The 16,822-nt window shown below is 38.5% G+C and overlaps 1 protein-coding gene across 3 annotated transcripts in view; it reads right to left on the bottom strand.

Annotated features, from left to right (window-relative positions):
* The window catches only part of LOC121520419 (guanine nucleotide exchange factor VAV3-like), a 114,291-nt gene that overhangs the window by 35,017 nt on the left and 62,452 nt on the right, over window positions 1–16,822 (bottom strand). For all 3 annotated transcript variants that reach the window (XM_041803853.1, XM_041803854.1, XM_041803855.1), the window contains exons 16-20: window positions 15,943–16,044; window positions 15,084–15,175; window positions 14,248–14,270; window positions 11,210–11,234; window positions 7,670–7,800 (exon numbers count right to left, since the gene is read on the bottom strand). In XM_041803853.1, coding sequence (XP_041659787.1) covers window positions 7,670–7,800; window positions 11,210–11,234; window positions 14,248–14,270; window positions 15,084–15,175; window positions 15,943–16,044 — 373 coding nt within the window. The remainder of the gene's footprint in view (window positions 1–7,669; window positions 7,801–11,209; window positions 11,235–14,247; window positions 14,271–15,083; window positions 15,176–15,942; window positions 16,045–16,822) is intronic.

Raw genomic sequence — 16,822 nt, 5'->3', positions numbered from 1 at the left:
CAGCAATTAGCACACAACAAGCAGTGCATCTAATTTGCAGCCCAAGTTAATTACGGTTCAAACTCTGCCGGCAGTTAGATTTGTACTGCATCAAAACAAGAGCCTCGTTTAACACTAAATAATGGATCTTATTCTGGTCTTTGAATATCCAAACAGCGTGAGCACGCTGGTTTGCACTAAAGACTAACAATTGCGTTTTAGCTATCCCGCCTGCAGCAAACACAGGCTTTATATGAAAATCATTAATTCCTTCAACAAACACAATGTGGAGTCATTTAAATCTGCTGCTAAATGAAGCAAATTGGCTAAACAAATTACCCTCTTAGTTTCAATGCAGTCTTACTCCTTCACTTTATTTCATGACCTTATCATTTTAGCTTCCTTAAGCATGTATGTATGGGTTCATATACACACTAAGGTCAATTTGAAGTCCAGTGAGTCAGTCTAAACACACTGAATGTGGAGTTCTTCATTCAGCTTCCTGCCCTGTTTATTCTTTCCTCCTCTCTCCTCTTTATTAGAGTATAAAATGCTTTTTGGGACCGTGCAAGCCTCGGCAGTAACTAGATTGGAAAGCGAATCTTTACCCATCTCTATGATTCATTCTGTGTAATAACATTTCATCAAAGGTTTTTTGAGAGCCCCTGTCTATTTGTTATGCCTTGGATAAGCGTATGATAAAGATTAAACTTATTACTCTGCTGGCATAAACAGGCAGCAGCCAAAGGATCAAATGAAATTACAGTGATTGATTGTATTGTTCTGCCACTGGGATGGGGGATAATTGCCTCCTGGGTAACAGGGGGATATGAATTCTCAATGTTCTGTAATTCCATCCTCTGGCTCCACCGGGAAGGCTGGAGATTAAAGGTACCCTGTGGAGATTTCATTGTAAACAAACAGGGTTTTGTTTAGATTCAGTGTTTCTCTTCAAACTCATTGTGTGTGACTTTAAGACCCAAGGAACTTGTTGAAAATAGCAGGCGAATGCTTATTTCAAACAGTGAAGCATGCATTATTTGTTTTAGATTGAAGTGATTTAAATGTTTTGACTTTTAATCTCTTTTCATTTTGGAAGAGGGATAACGCACGATAGCCTTCCTTAAGGAGATGTAAATGTCCCTGAAATTGGCTCAAAGGTTAGTTTTCTTCTGCAGCCCCAAAGAATGACGTTGTAAGCACGAGAAAAAGATTTGAAATAAAGTAAAACAGTTGCCATAAAAAGCATTAAAGACCATGTGGAAGTATTACTGCAATCTTTTCATTAGAGCAGAGGGCTGTCAACAACTGTACAGTGTCGATAAAAAGTATCCACCCCCTTGGATGTTTTACCCTTTTATTTATTTTTAATTAATCAATCATAGTCATTAGAATTTTGCTTTTTTGACAAAAAAAAAAGAACATCAACAAAGAAATGTCAATAAACTAAAGTATAAAAGGTAAAATAAGTGATTGCATTAATATGCACCCTCTTCAAGTCAAACTTTAGTAGATTCACCTTTGGCTGCAATCACAGCATTGAGTCTCAATCAGGCTTGCACATCTGGACACTGCAGCCACATATTCTCTATTGGATTGAGGTCTGGGCACTAACTCGGCCACTCCAGAACATTCACCTTGTTGTCTTAAAACCATTTCTGTGTAAATTTCTCTGTGTGCTTCGGGTCATTGTCTTGCTGGAAAACAAATCTTCTCCCAAGCTGTAGTTCTCTTGCAGACTGAATAAAATAGTCCTTCAGTTTTTCCTGTATTTTGCTGCATTCATTTTACCCTCTACCTTTACAAGCCTTCCACGGCCTACTGCTGAGAAGAAGTTGAACAACAGCTGTCTGCAGAGTCTCTCCCATCTCAGCAGCTGACGCTTGTAACTCCTTCAGAGTAGTCATAGGTGTCTTTGTTGCCTCTCCCACTGGTCTCCTTCTTGCACAGTGGTCCTACAAAGTTGATAAACTTTGTGAGGTTTGCCCATGTTTTATCTGAATGTGGAGATGAGCCATCAGCATCTCCCATCAGTGCTGAACCTTGTCCAGCTATAAATGGAAATGTGTGATGTCAGTCTTTCTTAACCTACACTGGATTGGGCTGGTTTACTAAGTTAAAGGGGAGGTATAACAAAGTTGCCCAGTTATACTTCTATTTATCTGTAATTGGCTCCCAGTGGAACAAGTTTGAACGTTTCTGGTATAAAGTATAAATAGTGGTGCAGTCAGGTAGCCCAGTGAGCACTGAATATGAATTCAACATTGCAGTTTTGTTGATACCATGTTCATTCATTCACAACAGTTTTTCTAATACTCTTCAACTGGCTAAAATGCAGCTAAAATATCATATTGTCACAAAATTGAATTTTATGTATAATTTCAATAACCTGCTTATCTTATAACCTTGCAAAGCAGATGGATACGCCCGTTTCCTTGTTTTTCACTGGCGAATCCATCTTGTTAAGCTCCCGTCTGAACCGTTTGGGCCCGGTTAGACAGTGACAGGACCAATCGGTGACAAGGGGCAGTACTTTCAGGCACGGCAGTGTCGTTACATAAACAAACAGCAGCAGGAGCTGGTGCAGTTATGGAGGAAGAGCTTAGCGTAGATGCTGCTTAAGCGCCAGTTTTATCAGAACTTGATGACATGTCTTCATGAAAAGAAGAACAAAGAACAGCAGTGAGTTGTTTTCTTTTCAAAAACACGAAAGTCGAGTACTTACATGTCTATAGTCATGTTTCACGTTCTTCTTCACTAGCTGCGCACGCAGAGCTCGATAGCAGCTACGTCACGTGTTTTGTTGCTCTGATTGGCCCGTAGAGATGTGAGAGACAGAACGTTCATCCAATCAAACTCTGAGTTTTTTTTCAAATCCTCTGCTTTTTCTCAAACGTTTCCTATTGAGGCTTTCCCAGATGGATGTGTGAAACAAATCCATCTGGTGTGTCAGGTTACTTATCTTAGGCTTACAAGAAGAAAGAAACTGACGACTGCAGCTGCATTTCTCCCAACATTTCTTTGCAGTGGTTGATGAAATTCAGTCATGATTACAACAAATGTTATCCTTCTTGCAAAAATGCTAAATATTGGGCACTTTATTGGTTATCTGATGTAACAGAATGACTCAGAGGAACTGTAGGAGAGCAGTGTGTCTAACATTCCCCACAGAAGAAGAAAAAAGACTGCACATGCGCGGGTACGTCAGCTGTGCAGCTCTGACTACGAGGTGCTGATGTAATCGATTAATACCTGACAGCAGAGGTGGTTTGAAAGTAGTAGCTGGCCAAAGGTGGTCAGCGGTAAGCTTGCATGTAGGCAGCTGCAAGACTGAATGAGTTCTAAAGTTTTTATATGGTTGCTGTAATGCACTGTCCACACTAATGTTGGACAGAGGCAGATTTTCAAGTTACTGGACATCTGTTCTTTACATAGACATATGATAGTCTTCAAATAGTCTTTGAGAAACTCATGAACCTGTTTAACATCTTTCAAATGAGAACATGCAAGTAAAGACTTCTATCTGTGATGCTAATATCAGTCCTTCAATCTCACAAAGCAAAGACACAAGCTGGCTCAAATCTGACTTTTTGTTGTCTGTTAGCCCTAAATGAAAATACTATAGTTGAATGCATACTTTCCATGGAGATTGCTTTCAAATCTTTGTTGACTACAGAAGCATAGATATGTTTTTAAGTTGTTTTACTAGACTCTGATGCATATGGGTTTTCAGGTACAAAGTGGTAATCCTTAATGCTTTGTTTGGACACATCTCGATGCATACTAAAGATGATTCAATATCCAATAGCTTAGACTGCATATGAAGATGGTTTGGGTTAACTGATGTAATATGGCGTATTCTGCTAATAAACATAATTCATGGATTCAGTCCAGCCTCACTTGATTGAAGGGAATTCAGGCTCTTTTGAGAGATCTGGACTTTCTGGCTCAGCTCAGTCATAAGAGCTTCTGAATGGCTCTTCAATTTGTACCATTTTGTCTTATTATACCTTCAAAGAACAATAGAAATAGAAAATATCTTTCAAATGGTAGCCCAATGCTTAGAAAAAGAGCCAGCTGTTAAAACCAGCTCATGCACCAACGACACATCACAACTCTCTTGTAACTTCTCTTGAATTATTGTCATTTCAATCAAACAAGTACCCCACAAGATTTTTCTGCTAAATATAGTGTATCATCGTGTCCTGTAAAAGCATGATATGACAACAAGAGGGAGAAAAGCTGTTAAAGATGCGATACTAGCCCCTTAGCTTGTGGCTTAATAACTCCTATTCATTTAAATTGTGAAAGGCCTCGCTGCACATGGCATGCAGGGATGCCAGTCCACAGAAAGAGAAGCACAGAAATGATTTAAGGGAGAGAGGGAAGCGAGCTCCGATATCAGGCCATCACTAAAGGTGTTAATGCATGGTGTGAACCAACGTGCTAAAGTGCAGTCACTTGGTATCTGAATGCCCCAAACTGATAGTCCATGATTGAGGGAGCTAGCTGGTGACAGTTACAGCTATGGAAATATAATCTAATTTCATCACTTGGTTTTCCATTGCTGTAGTTTAACTTTATGTAGCTGCCAATTTTGATTAACCACCATTAAAATTCAGTTTGTTACTTCAAATCCACTTATCATGGAGTAAAAGGAGAGCTTAGCTACTCACAAATGACACCCAGCTTAAAAGGGAAAGACAACCTAATGGTTTAATGTTCTCTCTAATGCTTTTTCCCAAGGTCAAATATCCAACGTATGTTTCTCTGGATCAATAAAGTGAAATCACCCACCTACAGCTCACAGCCTTCTGATGTAATTCTCCTTAAAATCTACTCCATCAAATTTGCAGGCATGAAGGTTTCCTCCTTCTTAAACATTGGTATCTCCACAGAGGCTGAGCTTATTTTTATCATTCTGACTGCTTTTGAAACATCAATCTGTTTTCAATTTCAACTGCAAATATACCCCTGACTTAACTACTATTTTGGGTACAAACACAGATCTCCATCAGGGCGGACTTCACTTTTCCACACAGAAATTGGCTTGCCAAGCATTTGTGCATGAACTTTACTGTGATTGTTGGGCGTTACTGAAGAAGACTTTCATTGTGAAAACATGTTATTCATGCACTAAGGACTGTAGAATGAAGTTTCTCCGTTTTCATTGTGTTTCAACAAGTTTGTGAGAAAAAAAAGCTGACAGGGCACATTTGTTTGTTTGTTTATAAAGCATTGTCCCGTCATGCAAGATGACAGACTCCATGGAGAGGGCCCTCCCTATGTATGAATAAAAGGCTAGTTCTAGGTTAATAAAAAATAGAACAATCTTATAGCTTCACATTGATTAAACCCTAATTTAGATAGGGCTATTTATATACTGTGTCATATTTCATTTTTACCAAGTTACCAAACTGCACCGAGAAGAAGTTAAGCTGTTTTTCAAAGTATTCTTCTTTGTCAGGGTGGTCTGGTAGTAACCTGGCATGCCTGTTTCATGTATTGCATGGGAATGTTTCACATTCTTCTGGGAAACCTCTTATACAAAGTGTTCAGTAAGGGCAGGACTTTTAAAAACATCCTTAGGAGGTGATTAGATTCAGATGCATTCATAACAGGCCAATCAGAGCAACAAGTCAAAATGAGATCATACACACACAGCTCCAGTACTAACCTGAGCTGTACAGGCTAACACTATAGTAGTGCATGAACAGTGGAGCTTGGCCAGGCTAAAATTCATGCCAAAGCCTTTTAGGAGGCATGCATAAACATCTCTTCTACCAAGATAAGTTTTCAGTGTGGCCTTTTGCTCTTTTTTAATGAAGAAATGTGGTCAAGGTCTGATCAGCTTGCCTCTTTCTACAGACACATCTGAGCTAATTGCTTCACCAATAGCAGCCATTGCTAGCAGCTTCCAGTACGACTAAACCGCGCCCGTACTGCCTCTTCTCCTTAAATGACACTGATTGGTCAGAACACTTTTCGGGTCTGGCCCAAACTTTGTTTATTGAGGCTCTGCAAGATGAATTTGCCTGATGAAAGATGTGGAATCTGGCCATCCAACTGCTTTGCAAGGTTAGTCTGGTTTGAATTGTTAGTTTCACAACTCAATACTGCCCCAACGATTCCTGGTAGTATTGCAATGTCTGGTTTGCATCCATAAGCTTCCAGAAAACATGTAAAAATATGGATGAAATGAGCTCAGAGCACAGCCAATATGCATTTTGAGTATAGAGAATAGATGAGCCTTTATAGGGCTTTCCTCAAGTGCCAGCTATCAGCAGTTTTTAACTTTGAAAGTCTACATTTAATTCCAGTGTTTATAGGAATTAATAACACAATTCTTTCTTGAGATTATCTATTAAATGAGAAAAAATCAATTTAGAAAAATATGAAAAAAACAAAAGATCAAAATATTCCTAAAATTGCAGGGAATTCAGTATTGGCTACTTGAAGTTTCCTGGAAGTGGACCCCTTGATACCTTCTTATTATTTGTGGCTCACTTTGTTTAATGAACTGCAAGGCTAGCTTTCCCACCCCCTAGCTGGCAGTTGTTTTCACAGGCTGACCACTCCATAAGTCTGTGGAAAGCCTTGAAGGTATCTCTGGAATAACTATCCTTTTCTCCCTGACTGTGCATTCAAGCCTGGTCCCATTTAAGCAGCCTTCTTACACCACCACTATGCACAGGACAGAAATGTATACCACCATTTAATTAACTACATTATCCCCTCCCAGCATGCACGGTTGCCATAGCAGCAAACAATGCAGTGCCATCAGGTCTGTGGCATGACATTCTCCTCGCCGTTCTACCAGCTTACAAGAAATCTCCTGGCACTACCTCTCTCACCCTCCACCTTGTGCTCTGTCACAACAGAGAGAAAACACGGAGCATAAGAAATCAGGCTAACAGCCAACTCCCAGCCGTGCCGCTGGCAGAGACTGCAGTCTGATTGGAGCGGCACCGGGAGGAGGATGAGGCTTTAATGCCGCTGTAAAGCAGAGTGAGAAACAGCTAGGGAGGCTGCCGGAAGACCCCCCCGATAAATCGCCATCCTTTCAAAAATAGATAAGGTCAAACTCTGTCAACCATTGGACGACCTTGTGAGATGGTTGCTTAATGTGCCTGTACACAAGGTTGTGCACCAGCCATTAAAACATCCTCAAGAGGCTGAAGTATCTGCTGTTTTATTGTCTCACTGTGGCACTCTATTAATCAGCTGAAGCCACTAATTGGTTAGATCATCTGATGTAGGCTGTGATTCAATCTAAGGAGTGAAAAACAGACAGATATCTCTGTTCATAATATATCTGAGGTCTACTGGGGTTCATGCAGATCTTTTCCTGATATTTCAAACCAACACTGACCTCATCTTAATGTGATATTTATGGGCTTTCTTGACAAGAAACAGGACGTGATAAACAACCTCAACATATCTGTGTGATTTAGGAACAATAATGGCCGGTAAATTAGCTGCTGAAGTCACCCCATTCACATATCTTTTAAAGCCTTTTTTTTTGTCAGGAAGTAGGACAGAGAGCAGAGACGACATGCAGCAGGGATTCAAACCGACGACACTGCAAAGACATTGCGTGCACCGAGCCAGCCCGGTGAGCCGTAACATGTTATATTTTTCAGAGTCACAGATGTCGAGATAAAACGAGAATGAGTTGAGTGACACGCACCTGCCACCAGGAGCTGTGCAGGTCGGCAAACATCAGTTCAATGACATCCCCCGCATGAATGCTTAGTGGGGGCCCGCAGTGGGGACAGGGGACGCCACTGTAGTCTCTGATCACAACCATCCTGGGTAGACCTGGCAGACAGGGGACACAAGTTTATTCACCCACAATTTTAAGGCATTTAAAGACATATGAAAAGGAAAACAGAGTGCTGCCAGAGTAGATGTATCATGTGCACATACATGCATTTATCTTTCCTGTTTGGTAGCAGCTGACACCATGTATGCAGCAAAGACATTTCACAAAGAAAGTATAATAATAAGGCATTGATGTAATCTGGGAAAATAAAAAGAGGATTTTGAGTCACAAAGAAAGTGTTAATTTGCTTGGACTATGTCTGCAAGGGAAAGCTCTTATTTTAAGTATTTAACACATGCATATACATGGGCAATACATTTTGTTTTTAAGACAGGCTTATATCCTTCTGAATGAGATACAGGGTACCACAGTATTGTTTACATCAATATTGTTTTTGTTGATTTGATCTCTACTTGATCTCTATGTTGATGCCCCGCCACTGTGTGCTCTTTGCTTGTGGCAGCTTTGAGCTGAAAATGTGACTTCTTAGTCAGTACTTTCAAACATGAAATTAGCAGTAATTGTTTAATTCTAAAAACCTGGTATCAAAAAAGTGGCAAAGTGTCAAAAATGTTAAAATCCTTCAATTGATATGACATATTATGGTACGATACGATATGATACGATATGATACGAAAAGACAAAATAAGTTTAAGATAAGATACGATAGATACAGAATGATAAAACATGATGTGATGCAATAAGTTGCAATAACAGGTGCAAAAAGATATGACATGATAAGATAATATAAAAAAGGATAAGATGAAGAAGAGAAGAAATGAGAGATACAATACAATACAATATTATACAATATGATTCAGAAAAATAAGGAAAAATACAGGACCATGTGATACAATACTGTACTACATGACATGATATAGTATGATAAGAAATGTTTCAACTACATAACATTACACAACACAATATTACATGACACAGTATGATACAACACAACAACATGATACAATACGGTATGATCCAACCCGATACGACATAATAAAGTATGTTAAATTTCTTCATGTAACAATAAGAGACAACGCAAGGCAATGAAATAAATATTGCGTTACAATATGTTGTGTTACAATATGTTGCGTTACGATATGTTGTGTTACGTTATGTTGCGTTACGATATGTTGTGTTACGATATGTTGTGTTATGATATGTTGCATTACATTGCATTGCCTGACATTACTTTATTTAACATTTTGATATGGTAGGTTGGCTTCCGTTCTGTTTCACTGCATTGTGTTACATTGTGTTATGTTGCATTTCTTTAGGTTGTGTTACATTATGTCGCATTCTGTTATGTTGCACTACATTATGTTGTGTTGCATTGTGTTACATTGTGTTGTGTTACAGTGTGTTACGTTGCATAAGTTGCGTTACATTATATTGCATTACATTTGTTACATTGATTACGTTTAATTGCATTGTTTCGTTGCATTACATTAGGTTGCACTTGATGCGTTTCATTGCATTGCGTCACACTGCATGGCGTTACATCGCATTGCATTATGTTGTATTACGTTGTGTTGTGTTTTATGTTGTGTTTTGTTACGTTGCATTATATTAGGGTTGCACTTGATGCGTTACATTGCATTGCGTTACATTGCATTCAATTATGTTGCATTACGATATGTTGTGTTTCATTGCATTGTTTCGTTGCATTATTTCTTGTTGCATTACATTTCGTTGAATTACATTACGTTGCACTTGATGTGTAGGTTATATTGCGTCTCATCGCATTCCATTATATTGCATTCCGTTTACGTTACGTAACGTGATATGAAATGTGGCATGCAATATCAAATAATATCTGATAAATCTTTTCTGCAATATCTTTTGTGAAAGTAGTGTTAATCTGTCGACTAAAACTATGACTAAAAATGTTTGTCAACCTTTTATCCATGAGAAAGACAAGACTAAGACTAGCCAAAAATAAATCTTTGATGACTAAAACGAGACGAAATTGTAATTTACTTTTGTTCGGACACTCAAAAGCCATGATATTTCTCCGCAGTGGGTAAATCTGTCAAAATACCCGCCCTCTTTTAACTTCTTGTTGTCGCTGTCCACCATCCCTGTAATGTAATAATATTTTATTCTACTGTGAACTTCTTCTTTGGCTGAATAACTTCAACTCATGGTACCCTGTTATCATAAGCACCATCTTGAGGTGTCATCAAGAAGTGATAATATGAGCTTAAGTTACAGAAATATTCTGTATTTGTGATTCTGTGCTAGTTTGACATGAATTAGGATGATGAAAAGTTGCTGTACTGATTTTTGTCTCGCCCTGAATGCTTGCAGCATTTACATAAATAAAGAAAAACCCCGATGGTTACTGTCCTAAAGGTTTAAGCACATTTGATTCCTACCACTTAGATAAATGTGGAAATGCTGCTAACACTTTTTATTATTGAGGTTTAAACCATCTGAAATGATCTATCCTAAAAAAGCAGCAATTGACTCTCATAGGAAATTCATCTCTTCGATTCCTGTACGGAGCAGCTCCAATCTTTCCTCAGCGTGCCAGACAAACACAGCCACGAGCATCCAGCTAAGGCAAAGACTAAACACCCCTGCCAACTTAAGAGACACAGCCACTTACTCTCCCCTGACTCACACATCCAGCCCCCCTCAGACAAGTCTCCCCCTCCGGCCATGTCTCCCCCGCAAAACCAGCCCGCAGGATGCCATTAGCTGACGGTGACCTCAGATGAATGAAATATTTCAAATTCATGTTTTTAATAAGAGCAATAAGCATGGATGTCTTTTTCATAAAGCCCTTTATGGAAATTGATTTATCACAAAGGCAAAGCTGAGCGGTTGAAGCCGAGGCATATAGACTGCTGGAAGTGCTTTTCTGCCAGCAGAAAATTTCTCCTGCCGCGGTCCTCATAATGATTCCACCCACTCCAATTCATCTCAATGCTGTCTTGGGTCTCAGCGCCACAGCATGCGGTGAGAAAAGGGCTTTTTTATGCTTTGGTTAAGGATTCCTTTCCTTCCTATTATCCGTTGCTATTCTTACTCAAATTTATTTGTTAAGAGGAAACTTTTGCTGCTCATTTCCTTCTTCTCAAGCCTGTGTATGAGCAGCAGAGATCCCTGTCAGTGCTCTTCTATGGAAACATCTTGAGGGTATTTCAAAAGGAAAAAAGAAGAGTTGAGTAATATTTGATCAAAAAATGTGAGGGGGATACTACGCTAGCATCTGAGGGTTTGCTTTAAAGCCGCATCTATCTCCTCCAGGTTTCACTCTGGCCTCTGACTAACCGAATCCTTTTCATCCTCTCAGTGTTTCTGTTTTGTTACAGAAACAAGATGAAAGCAGCTTAAGAGGGACCACGCAAAGCCCTCAGTAGGTTCACAGAAGGGGCAAAGTGGTCAAGCCATACTGACCTGGGTCTGCTGGTGCTGTACTTTCCTGTGGACAGAGAGAAGAGGAGAGTAAGAGCAGGAGCAAAAAATAAAATGCGGAGGGAGGAAAGAATCATAAGGCAATCATTTGTTGTACTACTCATTGTGCTGGTTCACTCTGACCTTATAAATGACTCAGACTTTTCATTCAGTTTATCTCTGAGCTTTTTATTCTGTGGGGGGTTTTTGTCCAAACATTTTAAAGTACGCAAGAGGAAAAACTCATAAATCTTAGGAGCTTTGTTCCTTAACCCCTTTAAGGGAAATAAAACCAAAGAATAAAAAGAAACTACATTTTCACTTTGTCCACCTGGGGATCTATTAAGCTACATTTGAATCTACTGTCCCAAACAACTTCACAAGAATGGCACACCTTGAATTTCTTGCTATTGTTGCAATCTGAGAAGACTATTTTCTACACACATGAAAAGACTTAAATAAAGCTGTACGTGCACCAGAAAAATCAGAATGAAGATTTAGTGTTCCTTCGAAGTTAATTGATATTAATAATTTATTTTTAAAGATCAAGTAGGTCAAAGTCATGTTCAAGTAAGAGTTTCTGTTAGCCAGTATTTACCAGTCTTAGGTCGGTTTCACAGGCAGATGTCCGGCATACAAAACATTAAAAACCTAAATGTCTGGCTGAAAAATATGCCAATTACCATATAAGTGAATAGTGAATAATTACTTATTTATTTTGTAACCTAGTTTTACATATTTATACTGTCTCAGTCTTGGGTCAGGTTTTGAAAATCAAAAAGTGCCTGGTTTAGGCTTAAGCTTTATAATTAAGCTGTACCACAGTGTTTCTGTTTTTGTTTTATTGCTGTTAGTACAGATTATTGGACACAAATGTCCATTAGTTGTTCTAAATGGCAAAAATTCTTGAGGACTGCCAGTTATTTTTGCCAGTGACGAAAAAGCTAGTCCAACCGCTAGTCTTCTAGAAACTCCAACCAATGAAAAAGATCAGATCGTTCTGGCCAGGTAAACATGGTGACTCAAAACTGACCGATCATAAATATCCTGCTGCTCTGTGGGTGGGACACAATGACTGTAAAATACATGGACAACAAATCTCCATCTCCTTTCATTGCACAAGAATGAAGCAGAAATTCCCCTTCAACAGGTCCTAATATATTGCAGTAGAGACACTGCTGCATTTGTCCTCAGAGCTGTCAGTCAAGGTCATGGTGCCCCCATTTTTAAGATGACATAACTAATAAAATATAAATTTCCTATAAAAATTAACACTTGGTCATAAATCAGCAAGATAAGAACTAAAATTAAAGACAAAAATCAAGTTTGAGATAAAAGAAATAGTTAGCATGTATTTTGTGGGGCTGTTAGTGTTAACTAATTTATGATGGGCACAAAATCAGAACAGAATTTGTTACTTCTTCTTACTTAGCAGGTTATTTCGTCACTTAAGTTCCTGTGACATAATGGAGCAGCAGCTGGCTGATACTCAACTGAGCATCTTCCTGATCCCACAGTGATGGAAAACAAGACACTGTTGAGCCTTTGAATTCTCATTTCAGTTTAAAGAACTTACAAAAAGCTCAGTAGACAACTCAAAGGTCATCTGAACCTTGTATAAACCAACATTTTCCTTTTTTACTGTTCCTTTTTCTTATTAAAAAGTTATTTTTCCATGGGTCGCCCTTTAAAACCAGCGAAAGCCCCAGAGGAGTAACACTACACACATATCACACATTCAGTGTGTCCCAGAGTACTGTTTCCTTCCAGAAATATCCTTCCTTATTTTGCAGAAATGTAGTAAAAAGCGCACACATTAAACAGCATACTATGATATAATCCAGACCGCTGCCTTTCACAGCACTTCCTGCGTTACAAGGATGTGATGACGTTGATGATGTTTGTCTACACGAACCTATCGCGTTGTTTTCTTGCAGGTCACGAGTCGCACTTGTTATTGTTTCATCATGGTCTTTTTCAAACATATGTACGCTCAAATTATGTGGCACACTTAGCGATTTGATTTCACTACTATAAATAGGCTATTTTTTTAATAAATATGCTGTCTCTTTGCAAGTCTTATTTTCATTTTTTGCCTTCTATGGTAGGTCATAAAGGGTTAATTTCGTAAAAGGAAACCTAACCAAATTACCTAGTTTTATTTTTAAATAAACAGGAAGTCAAACACAGGACAAAAATTCAAAAAGACACTTTAGTTTTAAACACCAAATAGTGGAAGTTTAAAACATGTCAAAAAAGGAGATTAATCATGATTAACTATATAACTTTGGAGATTCATTCCAATTAAAATTTGTCAGTGTTTGACAGCCCTAGTTTTAATATATATCTTTTAAGATGATATGCACATCAGACATATAGAGGAGATGGAGGAATAAAATGCCCAGTGTCAGCAGTTGTTACTGTCCTAACAGCAACTTTACTTTACCCCATAATCATTCAGGATAGTTGTTCTATTTCATCATCATTCTAGCCACTAAAGCTAATATTAAGTGTTCTGTTTTCTTTCAGTCATGGTTGTTATGGCTAATTCTTCACATCTTGCTGCCATCATTATTGATGTTATCACCATATCCTGCAAAGTGGGAGATAAGTTCATGGCCACGATAGCCATAAATTTGTTTTTCATACGCTGTTTTGTTGTCTCTCTTGTCCCTCTTTCTGCTACCCCCTCTTCTCCCTTCCTGCTTTGCCCCCACTGTGGGTCAGAGGCAGTCTAGTTCTGCTGAAGGGTCCTGCCCATTAACGGGAAGGGTCTCCTTGCCATTGTAACGATGCTTAATATCACTAGAACTGAGCTCATGGTGATTAGTGTTGGGTCTTTATGATAATTCAAAAAGTATGGTCTCGACTGCCCTCTTTGTAAAGCATCTGGAGATAACTTCAGTTGTGAATTGGTGCTATACAAAGAAAGACTGACAACCTTAAGTAAATTTTTTGTCTGTTTTCATTGATAGAGTTGTGAAAGAGAGAAGTAAATTTTGGGTGTCTAAGTCAAAGAAAAAGAAACCACTCAGTTTTACCTTGGACTTCGGTTTGGCAGGATCTGCAGTCGGGTGAGAGAAAGACACAGTGAGAGGAATACAGTATGAGCGTGCGTGGTGGCTTCCTGACATACAACCTCAACTGTCAACCCCTGCTGGCCCTCATCACGCCTCAGAATGCATAAAGACCACCGCGTGTCTGCTAAGGAGGCTTGTCAAAGACCTGAGCTGTCTGTGTATTCAGAGAGGGTAATGTACCTGAACTGCAGTCTTAAACACTGGTGACAAAGAGCTGAAGCATGACACAGTAGAAGATGCAACACCTGCTAAATACCTGACACTTTAGGTTCATTAAACTGATAAAAAATGTACCAAAATGTGCTGCATTTTCAAGGAAAATTGATTTCTTGAGGGAAAAGTTGAGATATGTAAAGTGGATACTCTAGCCTGAGGGTAGGTCAGAGGGTTACCTCATCCAGAGAGAATAATTCTTCAGGAATCAAACATATTTGCATCATATTTTATAGCATACTACCTATTTGGATTTGACATACAAGATGACAGTCTGGTATGAGTGCTGAGATTTAGAAAAGTTTTTTAATCCCCTAAAATTTCAAGAGGTTTCTCCAGGGAGAAATGAAAGTAAATTTCATGGTAATCTGCCTTTTAGATTTTGATATTTTGTGGGTAATTTTGCCCTGATGGTGGCGCAAGAGAAAAGGTCAGCAAAAACTGGGATATATTCTCTGAGGGGCATAAATATACACAGCATATATCATGGATGAGATGCTTCCTCCTCCAAAGATTATTTGTTACAGACCAAAGTGTAAAAAAAAAAAAAAAAAAAAAAAAGAAGTGAATTGTCAGCATCTTACCTGTTCTCCCACACAGTCCCAGGCGGCCAAGACACTCCTTATGAGCCCCCAGACCGCATTTTAGACACAGATAACCCTGGTTAAAGATGCCCCTGGACACAATAAACCACAGGATGTATTGCATCTGTAACAGCGTCCTTAAGAGAAATACCCTGACATTTTGAATTTCCAGGCTTCTGTCCAAGTCTCAAGATAAGAAAAAATGGCACAAGAAATGTCCTTCAGCTTTTCATAAGCAGAAAATGATGCTGTCTGCTGGAGACCGAGACATTCAACAGAGTATAGTCCTTATTTATTAAAATTAGACACACTCTTATTAGTTGAAACGCTTGAGTCAAAAACATCCTTTCGTATCTGAGATAAACCGACCGAAAACACTGATATAAAATGTCACTGTGTTCCTTTCGTACTGTAGATATGAAGGAGACTGAGAGTGTATTTTCATAAGACGAGAGAAACCCAATCAGTGCAATAACGCATAATGATTTTCAGCCTAGAACAATGTGTGTGCTCAGAGATTAAGTTAACCCTATCACAGATGTGAGGTTGAAAGACACTTAAGATTTTCACATGTGCACGGCACGCATGAAGATTTTCTCTGACAAAAACACCCCATTTTTCATCCTGATTTCATTTTGATTTTTCACTGTTGGCCTTTTTGTAAAATTTCCACGAGAAGTCAGGATAAGCTAATGTTTAAACACGAAGGCAGAACTCAGAAAATTCACCACAAGAGAGTACGTATGGGTGATGACATTAAAGCGTATGTTTGTAAGGGGTTAATCACACATTTTTACTCTTTAGGGTCTCAATCAGATCAAAATAATGACTCAAAAATGAAAGAAGGAGTAAGAATTACCTGAGTAAGAGGTGACAGAAACTACAGGACGTGATTCTTTCAAAGGTATGCATCTTGAACTGGTGGTTGTTGTGGTTGGCTTTCTCTGGTCGGATATTTGATCTGAAGCAAGAAAATAAAACAAATGTGAGAATAAGGCTTAAACTCTGTCATGGATTCACACCAGCATCTGTATATGGCCACTGCAAGCTTGTATCCAAATTCTGATTAAGCACTTTTAGACCCTATATCAGCTCAACTCAGCTTTATTTATAAAGCACCTGTCATACATAAAAACATGCAGAAATTAATACAAAACTGACAACAGATAAAATCTTTCACGACTAAAAGAAGGAATATGTACCAAAATAATAAAAAAATAATAAAATAATTAAACATAAAATGAAATGTAAAAACATCAGATTTAATACAAAATATTCAAAAAGGGATAAAAATAAAAAAATATTCAATAAAATGTAAATTCAAATCAATGAAAGTTTGATGAGAATTCATGTAAAAGCAACTTGAAACTATTTCATGTGGGCGCCTACCCGTCAGGTGAAAATATTTTAAAGCCTACCTACTCATCACCATTTCCTCATAAACATAAACACAAAATCCCAGCCTTTGCTGATAAATACATACAATTTCAGAAATGAACAGTCTGCAAAAAGCACAGAAAAACAAGTGGAGCATGAAACTTCCATGCTGAGACAGTTACTCTTTACCATTTTTACTTTCTAGTTTTGAGCTCCATTTTGTCTTGACTGAGGCAACAGCAGAAAGATTTATCTAGGCTAGTAGGGTGTGGCAAAAGGAAGTTGTACAGGCATTATATAGGTGAAGCTAAGGGTGAGATATGACTGACTGCATACCTGACTGACTTACTGAGCCCTTATTC

This window comes from Cheilinus undulatus, linkage group 13, assembly GCF_018320785.1.
Source record: "Cheilinus undulatus linkage group 13, ASM1832078v1, whole genome shotgun sequence".
Classification (NCBI taxonomy): Eukaryota; Metazoa; Chordata; class Actinopteri; order Labriformes; family Labridae; genus Cheilinus; species Cheilinus undulatus.
This window is presented reverse-complemented; position numbering and strand designations above follow the sequence as displayed.